Here is a 21,826-nt window from a genome sequence, read left to right as displayed (position 1 = left end):
AATCAATACAATGAATTTGATACTGACATTGAACTCTTTTTTTAATAAAGGAGGGATGAGTCTAAATTATTGTCTTTGATAATCAACATTATGCGTCAAATGCGGTCGATTGAGCTTAATTGTTTTGAGCCCGGAACATTCCTTTAATTTCTTTTTAGCAGCCTAACGTTCTGCCTTTTATGTTCCACAGCAAAGAAAGTCATATGGGTTTGGAATGACATCAGGGTGAGTAAATCATGACAGAATTTTCATTTTTGGGTGAACAATCCCTTTAAGTTGGCAGAGCCTATCTAGTGATTTAGAGGCTTGTTATCCAGACACTAATGGAGAGTGATGATATTTGGGAAGTGGTTTGGAGTTCTTATGACTCAGTTTACACTCTTGTGTCCAGAATCATCGAAAGATGTTCCTTGAAAGAAGTTCAGAAGTTGTCCATATCATTAAAATAATTAGTATTAAGTTACAGGTCTAGCCATGACAGTATTTCTGTGCAGGGTGTTGTTCCGTTTACTCCCAGGGTATCAAACCCCCCCAAGTGATCATGGTTCATACCGTCGGGGAGGCAAATCCCAAACCTTTTTGTGAGTTTCATGACATTGCGTGATGTGGAGCGGTTCAATGTCTGGGAATACTCATGATTGGAGAACTCGTGAAAATCACTAGGATGGCAAAATATTTTTGGAGGAAATAGAGAACAAAGTACAGTTGCTTTTGATTAAACTCAACAAGATGTTTGACGATGACCTGGATGTTGGGAAATATGCACAGATCAAATGTTTGTTGTTTGAAGAGCAGCTGTACAATGGTGTGGCTTATATCAGTGTAATAATATTGTTTGAGTCTGTGCTTTGGTTAAAATATTAGAAAAACAAGTCCTAAAAACTCACAGACAATTTACTTTGCCCTTTGACGAATTGTTCATTGTTAGTTGATGATATCTAATGCATTTGGTACATTATTCTATATTATTTTATTAGTATTCCCAATGCTTCATTAGTGTATGCTATTCCAAAGAAATTAGTTTGTCTTTATAATCTTTTATCAACTAGCTCCACCTCTGAAACTACTTTCCTTATCGGCTGACATCATATGGATGTGGTGGTGGCGTAGTGGACTAAAGCACAGAACTGGTAATCAGAAGGTTGCTGGTTCGATCCCCACAGCCACCACCATTGTGTCCTTGAGCAAGGCACTTAACTCCAGGTTGCTCCAGGGGGATTGTCCCTGTAATAAGTGCACTGTAAGACACTTTGGATAAAAGCGTCTGCCAAATGCATAAATGTAAATATAAATGTAAATGTAAACATCATCAATACTCCCTCTACAACCATGTGATCAGGGCTGGACTGGGAAGAGAAATGGGGGATTCGGTGTCCTTTATCTGCATATTGCGGCACCGTTCAGATGCGGCGGCTCATTTGAGTTTATTACGACCCATTCGGCACGTTTCGCGGACGACAGACTGGCCTGCTCGGTTCTCCCGATGGCCAGTCCACCTCTGATCGGCCCCAAAGTGCGTCGGCCCACCGGGAAAATGCCCGGTATGCCGGAATACCAGTCCAGCCCTGCATGTGATATTTTTTCATTCATATATTTTTTCATGTGAAATATCATCTTGTTTCATGCAGAACAACCCAATCTAGTCTTCTGGAATCACGTTACTATATCTACATTTTTGAAAGATGATTTTTACGTGGCTTGTTGTACATATCGCGGCAGATTCCCGGTGAAACAAACACTAGCTATAAAAACATGGACTTCTGTATACTTTCACATAAATCATGAGCGAAACGACAGATTACTAGTTCATAAACACTTACTTTTCATAATGTTCCTCACACAATGCTACCTTATGACATGTAAACACTTTTACTATAGAGCATGACTAATGGTGCTATATTTTATCTAGGGCTATAAAACAATATTTTTATTTTTTTAATCAAATAAATTACATGATTTATCGCAATGAATCGCATATATAAAGACTGATGTTTCCTTCCAGCTGTATTTGAATGCAATGCATCCTCATCTTGTGCTGATGCTAGTGTTAAGCAAGCTTGAGTACAGTTTGTTCTCTGAACAGCTGCATGTTGCCTATACAGCTGGAGATTCGTTTACTGCCCCCTGCTGAAAATAGGTTGTACTTCAAACTTGAATTGCTCCGATGGAAGGAATATTCCTTATTACGGTCTGGGGACATGATTAATTGTGTTAATTTTAAAAAGGGATTGTTAAAAAAAAAAGTGTGTGTGTGGGGGTAATTACATAACCAAGTACATTTACAAGCTTGTTCCTGTGTGATCAACTGATAGAGTGCTGCACTTTGGATGCAAAGGACCGGAGAACATGGTTGCTTAAGTAGTTGGTTAGGTTTGGGTTTAAGGTTTAGGATTGTGAGGTAGCTTTTTTTAATTTAAAACTCAATAACGTCAAAAACATTTTACTTGCTTTTAGCACCATTCAGCGGACATTTCATCTCAGAACTGATGTGATATGTGAAAAGAACCACGTAAAATAAATTTGCACAAATGTTGCCACGATCATGTAATTTTCATGAGATCAGGCTGAAAATATTGTTGAGGTAAAGTGGCTTGCAAATGCCATTTTACCCACTTGCTGATAAAAACTGCCTAAACCATCTTAAACTGGTCTTAGCTGGTTTCGCACCCTGGTGAGGCTGGTCTCGTTTTCAGTTTTTATAGGGGTTTTGAGCACTTGTTAGCTGTTACCAGATGGCTGACCAGTTAAAAACCAGCTTGGCCAGTTTGGTAGACCAGCTTAAACCAGAAAATACCAACAAACCATCTTTGGTTGGTTTGAGATGAGGTTTATTTGTATGACAAATTCTCTTTTTTGCCCGTGATTGTAGCAAAACTTTTATCTAGGGACAAAAGTGCATCAATTCTAGCTGGTTGAAATTTGTGTATGTTAAAATCACTAGTCTAGTGTAAGGAATGAACATGGAGAATCTTAAAATATTTTTCTGCAAATAAGAACTTAGACATAGACAAAGACCATGACGACACAGAGACTGCTGGAAGTTTCGCTAATGGGCCCCTAAAATATGTTCGAGGACATAAAACTGTCTCCTCTTGCTCAGTGATTCCAACCACTTACAAGGCCCCTGTGCGCTGTCTCCATTGCCATGGCGATGAGTCACTACTCTCATGTGGTGTGTCAGCACTGAACTAGTTTTTAGTTTTACTCTTTGGTGTAAGAGGACAAGTTTTGTTGATGAGCTGAGACTGGTTCGATCTTTTATAAAGGCTCTTTCTGTGTTTCCGAGGAGCTTTTGCAATGCACTTTTTGATTCCGCTTTGAGATAGCACTACAGGATCATTTCAGTGCAACTATTTTAAGAGCACTTCTGTGTCTCAGCCTTAAACAGACTGTTCAGACTTCCCAACTCCATCCATGAAGCAGACTCCCACTCTGTCTTTAAAAAACATCTATAGACACATCATTTTGTGGGCACTTATCATACAATCAAATTATTTATAATAATAAATAAAATAAATATTGTTGCATTCAAATCTCTGTCTTGGCTAGTACTTTACTAATGCAGTTGAAACCTTTTAATGCAGCACTATTTGTTTTAATGTCTCCTTAAGATGAATCGCTTATGTTGTATGCTTTTGAATAAAAGTGTCTGTTAAATATTACAATATTAATATAATGTAAATGTCTCCCAACCTGGCTAAGCTGATCCTTAAAGGGATAGTTCACCCAAAAATTCTAATGATCTCATTTACTCACCCTCATGCCATCCCAGATGTGTATGGTTTTCTTTCTTCTGCAGACAAAGATTTTTAGAATAATATCTCAGCGCTGTAGGTCCTTACAATGCAAGTGAATGATGGCCAGAACTTTGAAGCTCCTTCATTCACATAAAAGCAGCATAAAAGTAATCCACACGACTCCAGTGGTTTAATCCATGTCTTTTGAAGGGATATGATAGTTGTGGGTGAGAAACAGATCAGTATTTAAGCCGTTTTTATTATAAATATTTTTTCAAGTTCCTCTTATTTCGCCATCTAATGGGCAGGGAGGTGAAATTATAGTAAAACAGGTATTCTTCTAAAAAGGTTTGTTTGTGTTCAGAAGAAGACTTTCACACTGGCAGTTTAGTTTGAAACAGAGCAAGGTTTGCATGAAAAATTGGTCATGCGGACCGGGGTGTGCACCACGGTACCGAACCATAGACTACCTGTAGGAGGTGGTCTGAGTTCGGTTGCAACAGAATGGGGCGGCTGTGGCTCAGGTGGTAGAGCGGGTCGGCCACTAATTGCAGGGTTGATGGTTTGAATCCCGGCCCACACGTCTCCACATGCCAAAGTGTCCTTGGGCAAGACACTGAACCCCAAGTTGCTCCCAATGGCAGGCTAGCACCTTGCATGGCAGCTCTGCCATCATTGGTGTGTAGTAAATGCTTTTTTCAAAGTTTGCGAATGCATGCAGAGGAACCTTTGAATGATTCAAGCGTTTTGTTTGAAACTGTAACATGGTCCAGATGGGCAAGGAGGAGGCAGGAACCGGCTGAACGGTCAAAGTAATATTTCATTAAAGAAAAAAGACTCAAAACACAAACACAAACACACACACGGAAGTTGCGTGTGGCTCTCTCTCTCTCTCTCTCTCTCTCTCGAACTGCCGGCTTGGCCTTATCCCTCTCCTTGGCTGATTAGCCCGTTTGGGGGCGGCCGTGCGCACTCACGGCCTGGCTCTGCCCTCCTCCTCATCACAGAGACATTTACTGAAATGTAAACAAGATATCCTTTACTGTATTTTCCTATTTGTTCTCACATTTACAATTTTAGATTTACCGAAACTGTGGTTGGTTGCTTTACATGTCAAGTCAAACAGCCCCTACCCGTATAATTAGGCAGGCCTTGGCCAGAAAAGCCACAGTGTGGACCAGACTTTGTGCTGATAGTCAAAAGTCTGGATAAACAAAACTAGAGGTGTTAATGCTCAAAATAAATCCTGAATTTGAATTCTTTGCTGGATTGACTGGATATAAATCACTGTAAATGTCTTCAAAAGTCATTACATTAGCCACTGTTTTGCTTCAGTAGCCATTCAGTCTGTTGATGTGTTAAAACGTAGACTTCCAAAACACCAGTCCAGTCCTGATGTCGCCAAAGAGCAAATTTAGTACATGGATTATATTTGGACTTTTGACATTAAGAACATTCTTATTTGACACTGTGTGAAAGATCTGTAGTCGATGGGACATTTGGAGAAGGGGTGCATACTTCCATTTGATGCTTCATCATTTAAATGTTGGTATTTCCTGTATTACATTTTTAAGCCACTTTTTTGCCAAATCAAAAGCCTGTCGTGAGCATAACCCCACAGTACCCCAAGGGGTAGCTCTTTGTAATGTTTGTTCAAAAGTTATCCTGCTCTAACTATTTTGTATTTATTGAAGTTTAGGTGGATGTTACACTACATTTAATAGCCTATTTCATAGATAGGATAAAACATAAATAAATCAATGACAGTTAAAGTTGACCATTTATAGCCTTGATTATATTAAGTTATAATTTATTTACAAGACATAATTGGCCTATTTTTACAGTTAAAACTACATAGATCAACATGCTGTATTTTAGCACTTTAATCAACTAATAGAACACACACACACACACTCACACACACACACACACACTCACACACACACACACACACACACACACACACACACACACACACACACACACACACACACACAAAAATGTCAATGCAATTGTTAAGAGATCTAATTTTGGGGCTTGAGGGTTTAAAGGGGTCATATTATAAGCATTACAATTTTCCTTGATATTTTGACATTTCAGAAAATTCCAGAACTCAAAACCAAATCCCTATAGTGCAATAAAAGCATTTATTGAAACCAAGCTGCAAAAATGTCTTGTTCTCTACTTCTGCGACAACCCTACGTCATTTGGGGTACATTCATTCGTGACTGCCTCTACAGCACAAACAACTACTTAAAATCATCAAACCCTTGGCCCCTCCCACTGGTGCTTCAGCTCATTAACATAAAGAGAAGGACAAGCAAAGCCTACTGTAGCTTAACTATTCATGAACACCAAATGGGACCCATGCAGACAATTTTAAATGATTTTTTCATTTAAACATGCACAGACAGACATCTTTGATCACTTGATACATTTCTTGGGCTGCTTTTAAAAGACGCGGTGTCAAGTTACAACTCTAAAGAGGAGAATCCACTCTCTGTCATTCAGCTGCTGCCTCTTGATGTTTGAGCACAAATGCATCATGGACACATTCTTTCAATTATCTGTGCTACTTTATTTATTTATTTATATTTTATACTTTTTCTCCCAATTTCCAATGTGCTTTTTAAAGGGTAACTAAACCCCTGCTCAGAGTCTGACTCCACTCACTAGCAATATTTGAAAAATGCTGGAAAAGTGGGCAGACCCCAGCGGGGATAGAGGGGACGAACCGAGGGCGGGCTGAGCGGGGGGGCGTGCACCTGAGACCCGTAGTGACGGATTAATTGACAGCTGCTGTCAGACTGTAAAATGGAGAGTGACTGGAGTGACGCAAGTAGCTTTGCCACAGAGTGGTCTTTTGAAGTCGAGGACATTTCTCCCCCACCTTCACCTGAAGTGGAGGAGGGTGAATTGTATTACTATTATGTTATTATTATTCCTCACACGGTTTTAAGACGACATGTACATGAATCTGATGAGTTTTATCGAGTTGATGTCAATAGCGCGCGCTCTGTAGGCATATTCATATTTTGCCGCTATGTGAAAAAATCCAGCAAAATGCGTTTGTCGACCCCAGAGGATTAACTTTAGCCTAACCATAAACTGTGATTCAAATATATATGATCACTCACCTCAAGACACCGCTGCGGTGGTGGAGTCCATGCAGGAGAAGCAGCGTTTGGCACTGCGTCGCATTTCAGCGCGAGCTGTTTGGAGAAGCCCATTTCCACCTCCATTGCGTTGGAGAAGCAATCCCGCGTAAAATGCAGTTTGCACACTCCTCCACACTTCCAAGTCTGCTGGAAAGCTATACAGTCCAGCAGTGCTGTTGCAACCAGCAACACTACACCTACGTACCATCCTGACCACTGTACTAAATACAGATAATCTACGCTAACCTGAAGCTATCCTAAGTGACGCAATACTACTAACTAACTATGCTTCTAACAATACTACACTAACAAATATGCTAATTAACTACCTAGGCTACATGAAATAATCTAAATAACTATATAAATGCTATGCTAAATAGATGCTAAAATACTCTATCCTGATCGTTTTCAATACTCGCAATTCCAACTCCTGACTCGCTACAGTGGTTTTGACGAAACGAGATGGTTTTTATACTGCCATGGGCATGGTAGCTCGTACCAAGGGCGTGGTGAGCTGGAACCTGCTTACGTCAGCTGTCACCGCTTACGTCACGGCAGTACGCAAACAGCCAATAGGAAAATTCAACTGCAGTAGCCACCGTTCAACCTGAAGAGGGCAGCACTCAGACGTTTTTACACCATATATTGTAGAATTAAAACACTTTATACACAAATGTCAAAAAAATTACTTGAATCAATGACCAGTACTAATAAAGCCCCATTCTTACGGATCATTAACTAAAAAAAGTTGGTTTAGGGTTTAGTTACCCTTTAAGTCCTTGTGTTAAGTCCAATCCGGGTGGAGTAGGACAAATCCCAGCTGCTTCCACATCTGAGACCGCCAACCCGCGCATCTTATCAGAGACTTCATGCTATTCTCCCTGGCATCCATGCACAACTCACCAAGCGTCCCACCGAAAGTGAGAACCACATTATAGCAACCTCGAGGAGGTTACCCCATGTGACACTCCCTTCCCTAGCAACTGGGCCAATTTGGTTGCTTAGGAGACCTGGCTGGAGTCACTCAGCAGACCCTGGGATTCAAACTAGCGAACTAGCTAACTCCAGGGGTGGTAGCCAGCTTCTTAACCACTGATCTACCCAGGCCCCCTATCTGTGCTATTTTTAATTGCTGGTGTATTAAAACATGCACTGGATGGACATCTTTGACCATTTAGATACGATGCGCATTTCAGTGCAGGATGATTCTGCAAACTGGATGTGGAAGTGTCTTAAGCGTATTAAAGCGTGGATTGCATGTTTTTCCAGCTCATTTACAATATGGATTGCTTGTGAACAGTCATAAAATGAATCAAGCTTCACTGTTATTGAAGGATGCTCTGTTTGATGGTTTATGGTGCTTACTACCTGTGTTTTTGTTGAAGTTTCAACGAGGCGCTTACGCCAAAACTGAGCGTTTCAGACAGAGGAACAGAGACAGGGTGGAAAATGATCACATATTTCTAAATGATGACTGTTTTAATGCAATAAAAAACATTAACATTAACAGTGGACCACAGGGAAGATAATAAAACTGCAAAAAAAAAAAAAGAGCATTTCATGACACCTATAAATCTGACAAGACATTTTTCTCAGCTTGGCGGCTTGAATGCCAAGAACGGTGTTTGCGCTACCTGAATCCGAGGAATTATTTTGGTTTAATTTGATCTGACCCTTTGGACTAAGCTTTGCTAAAACACTATGTATTGTAAAAAGACAATAATGACAGAAGTGAACATAGAACTTGTTTTTGTCTCTTGTGTGTGTTTACACGATCTTTCACAGATTTTGCTTTATAAGCTGACTTGTAAAGTCATGTAAATGTCTCAAGCAAAAACCGATCAGCACATTTAGATTTTAAATGAAGCAGCATTAATTTGGCCCATTACCCCGATTTCATGTTGCATGTAAACACATTTACCAGCATTCTTACCGACTAATCCAGTGTGGTGTTGTGTTGCAAGACTGTTTACCTTTCGACGTTAAAAGTAGTGAATAACCCGATGATTTCAAATCTCATGTAAATGTGTTTTTCTTGCGTTTTGGTAGTCATCAGCATATTGCTGTGCATGTAAACTCACTTGGTAATGGCCTGATTGCCAGAAATCTGGTTGTTATGGTTGCATATGGATCTCCTTTTGTCAAACACGACACATCCTGCACCATCTGAGAAACATTTGAATTACGGGAAGGGCCATAAAATTACAGCAAGATCAAAGTATAAAATCCTTGTTTCAGACACTAAAGCATATCCTTGCTGCAGATCAACCAGAACCAGATCATATGAATGCAAAGTGTTTAAAGGGTTAAAATACCCTTGTTGAGTGTTTCAATACAGGATGCTTTTGGCCTTACGTTTCTTGTGTGTCTAAGAAGCCATTTAAAAGGCCAAGGTTGCGGTTAGCGCAGAGAATGCATGGTATGCTCTATGTTTCCATCACCAAATAAGGCACAGCTGTGAATGGCACTTCAATAAATTAATTTTCTTACAGGGATAGTTTACCTAATGTCATCATTTACTCACCATCATCGTCCACACTGAACATAAAAGGAGACATAAGGCAGAATGTTAGCCTCAGTCAACATTCACTTGCATTGTATGGAAAAAAGATGCAATGAAAGTGAATGGTGACTGAGATTAGCATTCTACCTAAAGTCTCCTTTTTGTGTAACCCAGAAGAAAGGAATTCATACAGGTTTGGAACAATATGAGGGTGAGTAAATGATGTCTGATCCTATAGTTGGGTGAACTGTCCCTTTAAAACTAAAATGGAAAGCATGTGACTTGTGTGGACCAATCCACAGGTTAGTTGTGAAATAACTGATTTTCTGAAGGTGTTAAAAAGGTTTTATTTGTAGTTTTATAGGAGTGTTGTGTAATAGAGCTAATAACAACCTGGAACAAGAGCATTAGAGCTGTCAGTCAATCAAGACCATATGTCTTATCTGAGAGATATGATCTGTGTCTAGCTGGGTCACATTAAAGAAGAACATTTTTTGCTGAAGTTTGGCTCAACTATTCTCAGGTTCAGAGATAATGTGAAAATTGTGAAAATTAGATAAGACACATCTGGCTGGCCATGTTTCTCAGTTTCAGTGTTGGATAGTTACTGTGTTTTGCCTTTTTTGGGGGGCAGTTTGTTTCTTATAAATTTTGTAAAAAGAATAAAAGTGGACACAAAGGAGACTTTTTTTATATGCAGTAGGAGTGTAGAGCTGTAAAATTAAAGAAGAGAGACAGACAGACAGACAGACAGACAGACAGATAGATAGATAGATAGATAGATAGATAGATAGATAGATAGATAGATAGATAAACAGGCAGACAGATGGATAGATAAACAGGCAGACAGATAGATAGATAGACAGACAAACAGACAGACAGATAGATAGATAGATAGATAGATAAACAGACAGACAGATAGATAGATAGATAGATAGATAGATAGATACTGTAGACAGACAGACAGACAGATATATATAGATAGATAGATAGATAGATAGATAGATAGATAGATAGATAGATAGGTAGATAGATAGATACAGAGAGTTAGACAGACTGTTAGACAGATAGACAGACAGACAGACAGATAGATAGATAGATAGATAGATAGATAGATACTGTAGACAGACAGACAGACAGACAGACAGATAGATAGATAGATAGATAGAGAGAGAGAGTTAGACAGACTGTTAGACAGATAGACAGACAGTCAGACAGACAGACAGACAGACAGACAGACAGACAGATAGATAGATAGATAGATAGATAGATAGATAGATAGATAGATAGTGTAAAGTATGGCGGAGAATCAGTGGACTCATCGATTCTGAATACAAAGAACCCCTGTAAGATCACTGAAATGGCGCCAGCTAGTCTGTGAAGTACAATGCGCTATTGACAGAGGGACACTCCAAATCCTCGTGCTTTACCATGTGAGAAAGGCACGTGAAAAGTTGGAAAAAAGTGTGTGTCTTTCATTTAAAACCTAGAAGGGCTTATTTTTAAGGAAACATGTTTAATCCCCGTATGTTTGTCTATTTCTGATTGACTTCAAACTAGTTAAAATTTGTTTAGTTGTGTTAGTTAAACTCTGAAGCTTTAAATAAAAGCCTGAGTATGTATATCCACTTTTAAGTGTACCAAATACACGTTTCTTGGTATCAAATTAAACCTTACGGCTTGTCCTAGCTGAATATAAATATAAGGTTACTTTAAAATTGTTTTCTGCTATGTTTTTACTGCCTTTTGAGTGAGTCAACCCAAAGTCCTGACCGAGTCATAAATTATGCAAATGATATGCAAATGAGCCTTGACAGGACAAAGGGAGCAAACTCGCACCCAAAACGGAGGCGTCTCATTGGGTCACTTCTCCCAAAGGAGGGGTGACCTCCCTACCATAAAAGTCCGGCCCCAGCATTGAATCAGCCTCTTGCATTCTCTTACATCTGTCCTCTTCTGCACTCTTCCCCCGTTCTTCTGGACCCCCTTCGGAACAACCCTTCAACTCTGTCTCTTCCCCTCCCTCGGACTCCCCTGAACACTCTGCAACCCTCCGGAACACCCGTCGACTCTTCAACAGTTACCCTCTAAGACGCTTTGAACTCCCCGCGAGCAACCCACGCTCTGGTAGCACCGACAGAAAGCCCAACTCATGGACGCCACGAGGACACGACATATACTCAGTCTTGCTCAGCTACACAAAGGTCCATTGTGCAAGTATCATATCATTGAAATTCAAATGCGTTACAGTGTGTAACTTCCGTGCTGGCTCTAAAGGGTTAACTGTTGAAATAAGTTTGCTATACCTCTAATTCTTTATTTTCCCTTACTGTGTGTACTTTGTTTATTTTATGTTTATTCTAAATGTGTGTTTGTTAAGTGTAGTGATATATCCTAGTTCCTTGTATTAAACCCAATTATACGCTTGATTGTCTGTGTTTGTTGGTCATAAAACAAAGCCTCTTTAATGTGCGATCTAAAGCTACGAGCTGATATTATCAAAGTAAGTTAACGTGCTTTGATGAGTAGGCTTATAACTAAGAATAAACCTTCTTGAGAACTGATCAAGAGTATTTAGCAAAGCGGTTCTCTGGACGAACTGGTTGGTTGCGATAGCCTACGGGTCAATTCCATTAAGGTGTTCTGAAAATTAATACAGCCTGTCTGCATACGATGTATATTCCTAATTAATTATAATTTGTTGTGTTTAATTATCTATATATATTGGAAGCAGACTCTTGGACTATATAAGCCCTTTTTGGGGCGTTTTTGTATGTATTGTTATCTAGTCAAAACCGTATGATTAATCATTGATTACGATCATTAATATTAGTCGTACATTCCCCAAACCTGACCTAGATACCCTACAATAGATAGAGAGATAGATAGATAGATAGATAGAGAGAGAGAGTTAGACAGACTGTTAGACAGACAGACAGACAGACAGATAGACAGACAGACTGTTAGACAGATAGAAAGACAGACAGACAGATAGATAGAAAAGAAAGACTGATAATAGATAGATAGATAGATAGATAGATAGATAGATAGATAGATAGATAGATAGATAGATAGATAGATAGATAGATAGATAGATAGATAGATAGATAGATAGATAGATAGATAGATAGATAGATAGATACTGTAGACAGACAGAAAGCGTAATTTATTTCAAATATACAGTTACTCGTATCAGAATTTCTAAAATGACAAACTCCAAGTAAAAGCTTTGTTTTTCTAATATTAACTGAACAATGTTTCTTTTCCTTAAAAAGTTTGTTGTTTGGAAACAAAGGGAAAAAACGAATCTGGAATCTCCCCGATGTCCTTAAAGCTCAAACAACATGAGCATGTTTTCACAAGCTGCAGGCACTTATTGATAATGGCCTCTTTCCTTAAGTAGTACAATTATAACTCAGCAATTCGATGGTTCGGTTCCTTGGTTCCTGGCTGGTTTATGGTGGTGGCCAATAGCCAATAGCAGCTAGTGAGTCATCATCAGTTAAGAGCAGAATGTGGTTCCCGATGCTGTCTAAGCCAGAGCGAGTGGGGTCTCACATCTGGTTCTGATGTTCCTGTCTACCTTCCCCCTGCAGACAGAACCCAATCTGGCTCAGGGGACCAGGAATGGCCAAAAGAGCTTGTTAAGATCCTTGCAGAATGTCTGACTTGTTTTAGACTTCAAAACAGCAGCCTTTGCTTTTTCTCTTTCCCACACCATCATCTTTTCATCATCAAGCGGTTTCAGGGTCACACGATAGAGGAACCTGTTACACAGCAAACATGCTCCAGTCCTCACCTCCAGTGTTTGGAAAGTCGGCCCAAAACGTTTACATTTATTCATTTGTCAGAAAAGAGACTTACAGAAAAGGAATATATTATAAGCGAATCATCTTAAGGAGAAAGTGGTACGAAAAGTGCCGTATTACCAAGTTTCACTAGCATCAGAATAGTATTCAAAACAGATTAAAGTGCAACAAGAATAGTTTTTTTTTTTCAGTAGTAACTGGTTAAGTGCTCATGGAAAAGATGTGTTTTAAATAGTTTTTTGAAGACAGCGAGTGAGTCAGCTTCACAGATGGAGTTGGGAAGCTCATTCCACCAACGTGGTATGATGAAGCCGAAAGTCCGGGAAAGTGTTTTAGTACCTCTTTGTGTTGGTACAATAAGGCGCCGTTCCTTAGCTCTCAGTGATATGTGTTGGGTCCCTGCTATGATAACAGTAACTTTCTCAAATGTTTACAAAACAAGCGGGAACCCAGTGTGCCTGTATCAATCTCTATTGCTGTTCGATTACATCATAGAAAGTCTAAGGCCTTCAAAAGCCGTACAGCAAACCCATCTAATCTGGTGCCTATTACACGCCAAACTAAGATTGCTGTGGGGACAAAAACTGTTAAGTTAGCACTTTTAAACATCCGCTCACTTAAAAATAAATCACTTCTAGTCAATGACTTAATTATCACATACAACCTGGATTTTATGTTTCTAAATGAAACTTGGCTAGAAGACAGCTGTAGTGCAACAGTCCTTAATGAAACATCCCTCCTAACTTTACTTATTTGAGTGTCTGCAGAGAAGGTAGACGAGGTGGGGGTTTAGCTGCTCTTTTTAAAGATGTCTATCAATGTAAGCAAATATCATTTGGGAATTACCCGTCTTTCGAATATCTGGGTAGTGTGTTAAAAGGTGCTCCATGCATTTTACTTATCATTATTTACAGGCCTCCAAAATACTCTCCAGCCTTCGCTGAGGACTTTACAGAACTGTTATCAACAATTACCTCAGAGTTTGACTGTTTTGCCATTGCTGGAGACTTTAACATTCACATAGATAATGCAGAAAACAATATGACAAAAGAAATCATAACTGTTTTAAAAACTTTTGATCTGACTCAGCATGTACATGGACCCACACACAATCATGGACACACTCTAGATTTACTTATCAGTAAGGGTCTAAACATTTCATCGATTGTTATTAAGGATGTAGCACTGTCTGATCATTTCTGTGTTTTCTTTGATATATTGATCACTCCTGCCATTGAAGCTAGATCTGTGTCTGTCAAGAAGAGATGCTTAAATGAGAACACTAGTGTACTATTTATGAAGGCTATATCTTTAACACCAAGTATATCTGCTGACTCTGTTGATTTTCTCCTTGATTCTTTTAACTCAAAAGTTAAAAGTGTAATTGATGATATTGCTCCTGTGAACGTCAGGAAGAAGAGTGGCAGACAAAAAGCGCCTTGGAGAAACTCAACAGCAGTGCAAAATATGAAAAGACAATGCAGAAAAGCAGAGCGCATGTGGCGGAAGACAAAACTTGTAGTCCATTATAACATTACAAAGACAGCATCCATGCTTTTAATATGGAACTAGGCAAAGCTAGACAGACTTTCTTCTCGAATATTATAAACAGCAACTTAAACAACACACGCACTCTTTTTGCGACTGTAGAGAGACTGACAAACCCCCCAAGCCAGATTCCCAGTGAAATGCTCTCAGACAGCAAGTGCAATGAGTTTGCTTCTTTCTTCTCTGAAAAAATCAATAATATCAGAAAGGTGATCAGCACATCCTTGAGTTGTGCTGGGGTCAGACAAATCAAACCACAACCTGAGAAAGTAGTTACTATGTCTGATTTCAAAAAAATTTATGGCAAAATTTTGGAAGAAACCGTACAGCACCTTAAAATATCAACCTGCGCCCTTGATGCACTTCCCACATCTTTTTTCAAAAGTGTGTTCAACTGTTTAGAAGCAGATCTCCTAGAAGTGATAAACTCTTCACTTCTCTCTGGGAGTTTTCCAAACTCCCTGAAAACTGCAGTTGTCAAGCCCCTCTTGAAAAAGAGCAATCTGGATAAGACCATATTAAGCAACTATAGACCGATCTCAAATCTTCCTTTCATAGGCAAGATCATTGAAAAAGTTGTCTTCAATCAGCTGAACAAATTCTTGAACTCAAATGGATACTTTGACAATTTTCAATCTGGTTTCCGATCGCATCACAGCACAGAGACAGCTCATAAAGATAATAAACGATATTCGCTTAAATACTGATACAGGCAAATTATCAGTACTGGTACTACTCGACCTCAGTGCTGCATTTGACACTGTTGATCACAACATACTTCTTGACAGGCTGGAAAACTGGGTGGGGCTTTCTGGGATGGTCCTAAAATGGTTCAGGTCATACTTAGAAGGGAGAGGTTATTATGTGAGTATAGGAGACCATAAGTCTGAGTGGACGTCCATGACATGCGGAGTCCCTCAAGGCTCAATTCTTGCGCCACTCCTGTTCAACCTGTATATGCTCCCAATGAGCCAAATAATGAGAAAGAACCAAATTGCTTACCACAGCTATGCAGACGACACACAGATCTACTTAGCCCTATCACCTAACGATTACAGCCCCACTGACTCCCTGTGCCAATGCATTGATGAAGTTAACAGTTGGATGTGCCAAAACTTTCTTCAGTTAAACAAAGACAAAACTGAAGTCATTGTGTTTGGAAACAAAGATGACATTCTCAAGGTGAATGCATACCTTGACGCTAGGGGTCAAACAACTAAAAATCAAGTCAGGAATCTTGGTGTGTCTCTACAGTCAGACCTTATTTTCAGTAGTCATGTCAAAGCAATAACTAAATCAGCATACTATCATCTGAAAAATATTGCTGTGCATTTACTGAATGAGCACTGTGCCACTGTGTGTCCGACTGTTTGCACTGTATTTTATTTTATTCTAAACCTGTTTCAATTATCCTTATTTTTTTATTCTTATTTTAATCTCTTCTATGTAAAGCACTTTGAATTACCATTGTGTATGAAATGTGCTATATAAATAAACTTGCCTTGCCTTGCCTTAGCTGACCACAGGCTTCTGGTGGGAACCAAGATCTGCAGAAATAATTTTAGGTACACTGGAACTGACCCACTGACTGTTCTGTATGCCAGCATCAGAGCCTTGAATTTGATACATTTATCAACAGGCAGCCAGTGAAGAGGGACAAGGAGTGGTGTAACATGCGTGCTCTTTGGTTCATTAAAGACCAGACGTGCTGCTGCATTCTCATTTGCCTCATGGAGGCCTGCAATGAGAGCATTACAGTAGTCCAGTCTAGTTATGACAAGTGAATGAACAAGCAGTTGTGTGGCATGTTCAGAGAGGAAGGGTCTTTTCTCCTTGATATTGTAGAGTGTAAATCTACATGATTGTGCTGCCTTTGTGATGTGGTCTGTGAAATTGAGTTGCTTATCAATGGTTACCCCTAGATTTCTGACCGTTTTGGAAGGCATTACTGTAATTGAACCAAGCTGCATGGTGTTGTTTTTTTCAAGAGCAGGGTTGGATGGAAAGGGAAGGAGTTCAGTTAATTTGCAGGTGGTGTTCCTTCATCCAGGCCGAGATGTCTGCCAAACAGGCAGTGATTCAAGCAGTCACCGTGGTGTTGTTGGGCTGGAAAGACAAGTAGAGCGATGTGTCATCGGCAAAAAGTGGTAAGAGAAACCATGTGACTTAATGATGGGTGTCAGTGATGTTGTGTATATAGAGAAGAGAAGTGGCCCAAACACTGAGCCCTGATGTACCCCAGTAAGTAGCTGATGTGACTTAGACACCACACCTCCCCCGGCTACCTTGAAGGACCTACCTGAGAGATAACAATTAAACCAGTCAAGCACAGTTCCTGTGATGCCCTGAGTAGAGAGGGTGGAGAGTTGGATCGGATTGAACTTGGTCCAATGCTTCATAATTAGCTGATTTTCAATCTTAGTTTCTCTTTTTCACACCTCTATTGCATAATCTTTTGTTCATTTTTCTTTTTTCCTTCTCTTTACTGTCAATTCCACTTTCTCCAGAGTGGTGGCTCAGCGGTTAAGGCTCTGGGTTGCTGACCGAAATGTTGGGGGTTCAAGCCCCAGCACTGCCAAGATACCACTGTTGGGCCCTTGAGCAAGGCCCTTGACCCTATCTGCTCCAGGGGGGCTGTTTCATGGCTGACCCTGCGCTCTGACCTCAGCTTAGTTGGGATATGTGAAAACAACTGCATTTCATTGGCTCTGTACCTGTACACTGCACAATGACAATAAAGTTGAATCTTAATCTTAAATGCATGACTGCACTGTTAGTCCCTTTGGATAAAAGTGCTTGCAAAGTGCATCATTTTAAGTGTACATTTATTACAGGTTCAATCTTTCTGGAGTAACCTGTGGTTGAAGTCAAAATTGAACAGGTTTTCTTCATATAAACTACAGATTTTAGGCTTTGGGTGTTGTTAAGCTTATGGATATTCAAAGTAATGCCTTCCAATAAGAGTTAGTTAAAAATAAATAAGTACTCACCCTTATGCTTTCTGAAACCTCCATTACTTATTTATAACAGATATCCAAGCTGCTCATTTTCATACAATGAAAGTGAATGGTGACCAGAGCTGCCAAACAAGATTTTCAGTAAATGCCAAAAATAATTGGGTCTTTTCCTCACACAAAGCTATTGTATAACTTAAGAAGACTTCTGTAGTTATAAGTCATATGGACTACTTTAATGATACATTTATTGTGCTTTTTTACTCCTTATAGGAGCTTGACAGCCCCTGGTTCCCATCCACTTTCACTGTGCAGAAGAGAGCAGCTCGGAAATTGAGTTTAACATCTCCCTTGATGTTCCAGAGAAGAAACTTGGTCAGGTTTGGAATGACATGAGGATCTGTAAAATAATTTTCATTTTTTGGGGTGAACGCAAATTGCTGTTCCTTTGACATCCATTAATACCCTTCAGACCAATGGTCTGGATTGGAATACTACTCTGAGGCTACAGTAATTAGATTAAACCAGATTGAACCCTAATGAATCATAATTATGTAACCTATTGGGAAACAAAATCATAAAAACAAAGTGAAATGCAATGACATCTGGCAGACCATTGGTGCACGATGACAGACAAGAAACTGTGAACTACCTTGATGAAATACAGACTCAACAGACACATTAGAAACAGAAAGACATTGAACATATAATTGACCACTTTATTAGGAACACCTGTACACCAACGTATTCATGTTATTATCTAATCATCCAGTCGTGTGGCAGCAGTGCATTGCATAAAATCATTCACATTTGTGTCAGGAGCTTCAGTTAATGTTCACATCAACCAAAAAAATGGGAGAAAATGTGATCTCAGTGATTTGGACCGTGGCATGATTGTTGGTGCCAGATGGGCTGGTTTGAGTATTTCTGTAGCTGCTGATCTCCTGGGATTTTCACACACAACAGTCTCTAGAATTTACTCATAATGGAGCCAAAAACCAAAAACATCCAGTGAGCGGCAGTTCTGTGGACAGAAGGGCCTTGTTGATGAGAGAGGTCAACAGAGAATGGCCAGACTGGTTCAAGCTAACAGAAAGGCTACAGTAACTCAGATGACCGCTCTGTACAATTATAGTGAGCAGAATAGCATCTCAGAACACGTCGAACCTTGAGGCACAATTATGTGAGAAATCTGAGCAGTTATAAGAGTCCGACCTGTTTGATTTATTGGAATTTAATATCTCTGCTGTCTGTATGACAGTGTGAGAGACTCAATTTACTGCATCTTCTTCTGGAAAAGAATACATTGATTTATGTATGTGTCTTTCTTCCCCAACAGCTGCTATAAAAGAAGAGATTTACACTGAAAGAAATAGAAAGGAAAGGAGTAATGAGAGAGGCAGTGAATGAAAATAAAAACAGTTGAAAAAAGTTGAGTAATCTCTCTCTTAGTCTTCTTGCTAACGTGTCCCATGCTTTCTCTGAGATCCCTCTGTCATCAAGAGCATTGTCAGTACAGACATAAAGAAATCATGTGGTTTGTTGAGGAGAGGGAAATCAATCTTTATAGCTTATTATTGTCATCTCTGGTTATTAGGTTGGGATAGAAGAAAAATGTTAAGATTGAAAAAAATGACATCACTTTTGAAAATTGATTAGGGGATAAATTCATATTTGGGACTTAGGTTAGGTTAGGGTGGGTTAGACACTTTTCAAACAGAAGTGAAATAAACATGAACCATTTCAGTATTTATTATGTAAAAATACTTCTATCGGGAAGACACGCAGGCTTGAGTGAAGTTTAAGATGCCATTTATTTGATAAATGTAAAACAGAAAGTAATGTCTCTCTCTTTGGCGTAGGCCCTGTCCGACGGTCCGAGGGAGCTGTACCCGGAACCGTCATGTCCTGCCGGAGATAGAGGCAGGGGTGAGGAGCCTAACCCTGTACAGGACGGGACTCAACAGGTGGTGGTGGGGTGGTGGAGGTTGCCGTGTTAGCACTCTGAAACAGCAATGTGATAGATTGTGAGCAGACTTATAAAGCAACGGCTTACATGCGATTGGCTAGGAGTTACCCAGCTAATGATGTGATGTGTCTTCCCGCTAGAACTACTCTGCGCTTCCATTTCTATGTATTTTTTGCCCTCTTTTCCACCACACTAAAAAAACATTTCTCAATATCACTTGTAAACACTGGCCGTCACCTTCAAATCAAGCTGTAATTTTGCCGGATTATGCAAAAAGTGTAGAAAATTGTATTTAAATGTTTGTATTTAGGATACATAAAATGTTAGATATTAAATCAGCCTTAGCAAAACAAAGGAGTCAGCCATTTGTTTTTTAAACGTTAGAAATGCCATTTCCATCAGCGTCATTTCTACCACAGAATTCTATTAAAGTCAATACAGAATTTGATATGTGCAATTTTCAGACTTTCAGAACACGAGACAAAAAATAGCATACATTTTCTGTAATGCATGTACAGATTTCACTAATTCACAGGGTTTAAAGTGCCTGAAGTTGTAGAAACGCCCATTTTATAGAATTTGAATGAACATGAGTCATGTTTATTCTGTTGGTTCATGTTTTCATGTCTTTTATTTTGAAAATCAAGTTCCTTTTCTGTGATTTCCTGTTCCCTCGTCATGTGTTTCCCCTGTTCATGTGTCTTGTTTTCATTGGTCCATTGTTTGATTACTTTGTTACTGTTCTAGTTTATCATTGGTTTAACTTAATAGTCTTGTTATCTTGTTTATAGTTCTGTTTGTTCATTGGTTGTTGTTATCCATGTTTGTGTATGTAACTTTATTGGTTTGTTAAAGTCTAGTCAAGCCATAGTCATGTCATGTTATGTTTAGTTAAATCTATTGTCAAGTCAAGTCAAGCGTAGTTTTTGTCAAGTTTAGTTAGGTCCTTGTTTATGTTTTTGTTTCATTCATATTTAGGGTTACTGGTTACTGGATTTTTACTAAGGTCGCTGTCCTTTTCTGCATATCGTGGCGCCGTTTTGTGGTCCGTTCTGCATAACGCGGTGGCTAATTTTTGCTTATTGTGGCCCATTCGGCACGTTTCGCAGATGCACTACCGGCCCGCACGGTTCTCCCGCTGGCCAATCCATCCATGATCGGCCCTAAAGTGAATCAGCCCACCGGGAAAATTCCCGGTATGCCAGATTGCCAGTCCATCCCTGCTGGTTACCACGTTTGAAAAATTACTTCACGATTTTATCATCGTCTCTGCCTGTGTCCAGCATCATTACAACATTTACATTTATGCATTTGGCAGATGCTTTTATCCAAAGTGACTTACAGTGCACTTATTACAGGGACAATCCCCCTGGAGCAATCTTGCTCAAGGACACAATGGTGGTGGATGTGGGGATCAAACCAGCAACCTTCTGATTACCAGTTATGTGCTTTAATCCACTACACCACACCACTTCAACATGACTTTTACTAATCATTACTAATCTGTTTAACATTATACAATGTTGTTAATAATTACATTTAAAATGAATTGTTGACTATAGCGATCCTATCTGAGTAGAGTTATCACATCACCAATCTGACCCTAAATATCAGGGTCACTAAAATGTTCAAAGGCCAGATAAATTTTTCATTTTATCTTATAGTTTAAAGCTATACTTACTTCAGAACAGGGTGTGTATGGTAAGCAGGTGTTTGCAAGTTATTTTGTGGGCGTGATAAAGACTATGATTTGTGGCGTCTAGCCTCAGGACATCTACAATGGGTGAAACATTTTAAAAGAGAGAGCAAGACAAAATTCAAGGAGAATCACACTTCTGAGTTTTCGGAGGCATTTTTTTGCATTATTACAACTGTACAGTATTTATTAGTGTGTGTGTGTGTGTGTGAGAGAGAGAGAGAGAGAGTTTTTTTTTTTATTACAGGCATTTTAAACCACCATATGTGAAAGGAGTGACAACAGAAAGTTCAGATTCATTTTGCAGACACCCACTTCAGCAGAGCTTGTTCTCTCTGACCTAGCATTTGATTTGATAAAGTAGCTGTTTATGAGCAGAATCTGCCCTTTAAGCAGCGGTTTGTGGAAGAGTTTGAATGAAATATGGTAAATGTCTCCACTTTACAAGATGT

The 21,826-nt window shown here is 39.4% G+C and overlaps 1 protein-coding gene across 1 annotated transcript; it reads left to right on the top strand.

Annotated features, from left to right (window-relative positions):
• The first annotated feature begins 729 nt into the window (after positions 1–729).
• LOC127618973 (uncharacterized) lies at positions 730–20,537 on the top strand. The gene is made up of 4 exons (XM_052091679.1): positions 730–822; positions 11,303–11,602; positions 17,983–18,089; positions 19,572–20,537. Exons 1-4 carry the CDS (start codon positions 730–732, stop codon positions 19,738–19,740), a joined length of 669 nt encoding a protein of 222 aa, XP_051947639.1. The 3' UTR covers positions 19,741–20,537.
• Positions 20,538–21,826: the final 1,289 nt, after the last annotated feature.

Source organism: Xyrauchen texanus, chromosome 25 (assembly GCF_025860055.1).
Source record: "Xyrauchen texanus isolate HMW12.3.18 chromosome 25, RBS_HiC_50CHRs, whole genome shotgun sequence".
NCBI classification, from domain to species: Eukaryota; Metazoa; Chordata; class Actinopteri; order Cypriniformes; family Catostomidae; genus Xyrauchen; species Xyrauchen texanus.
The sequence above is the reverse complement of the archived record's forward strand: the minus strand, read 5'-3'. Positions and strand labels throughout refer to the sequence as shown.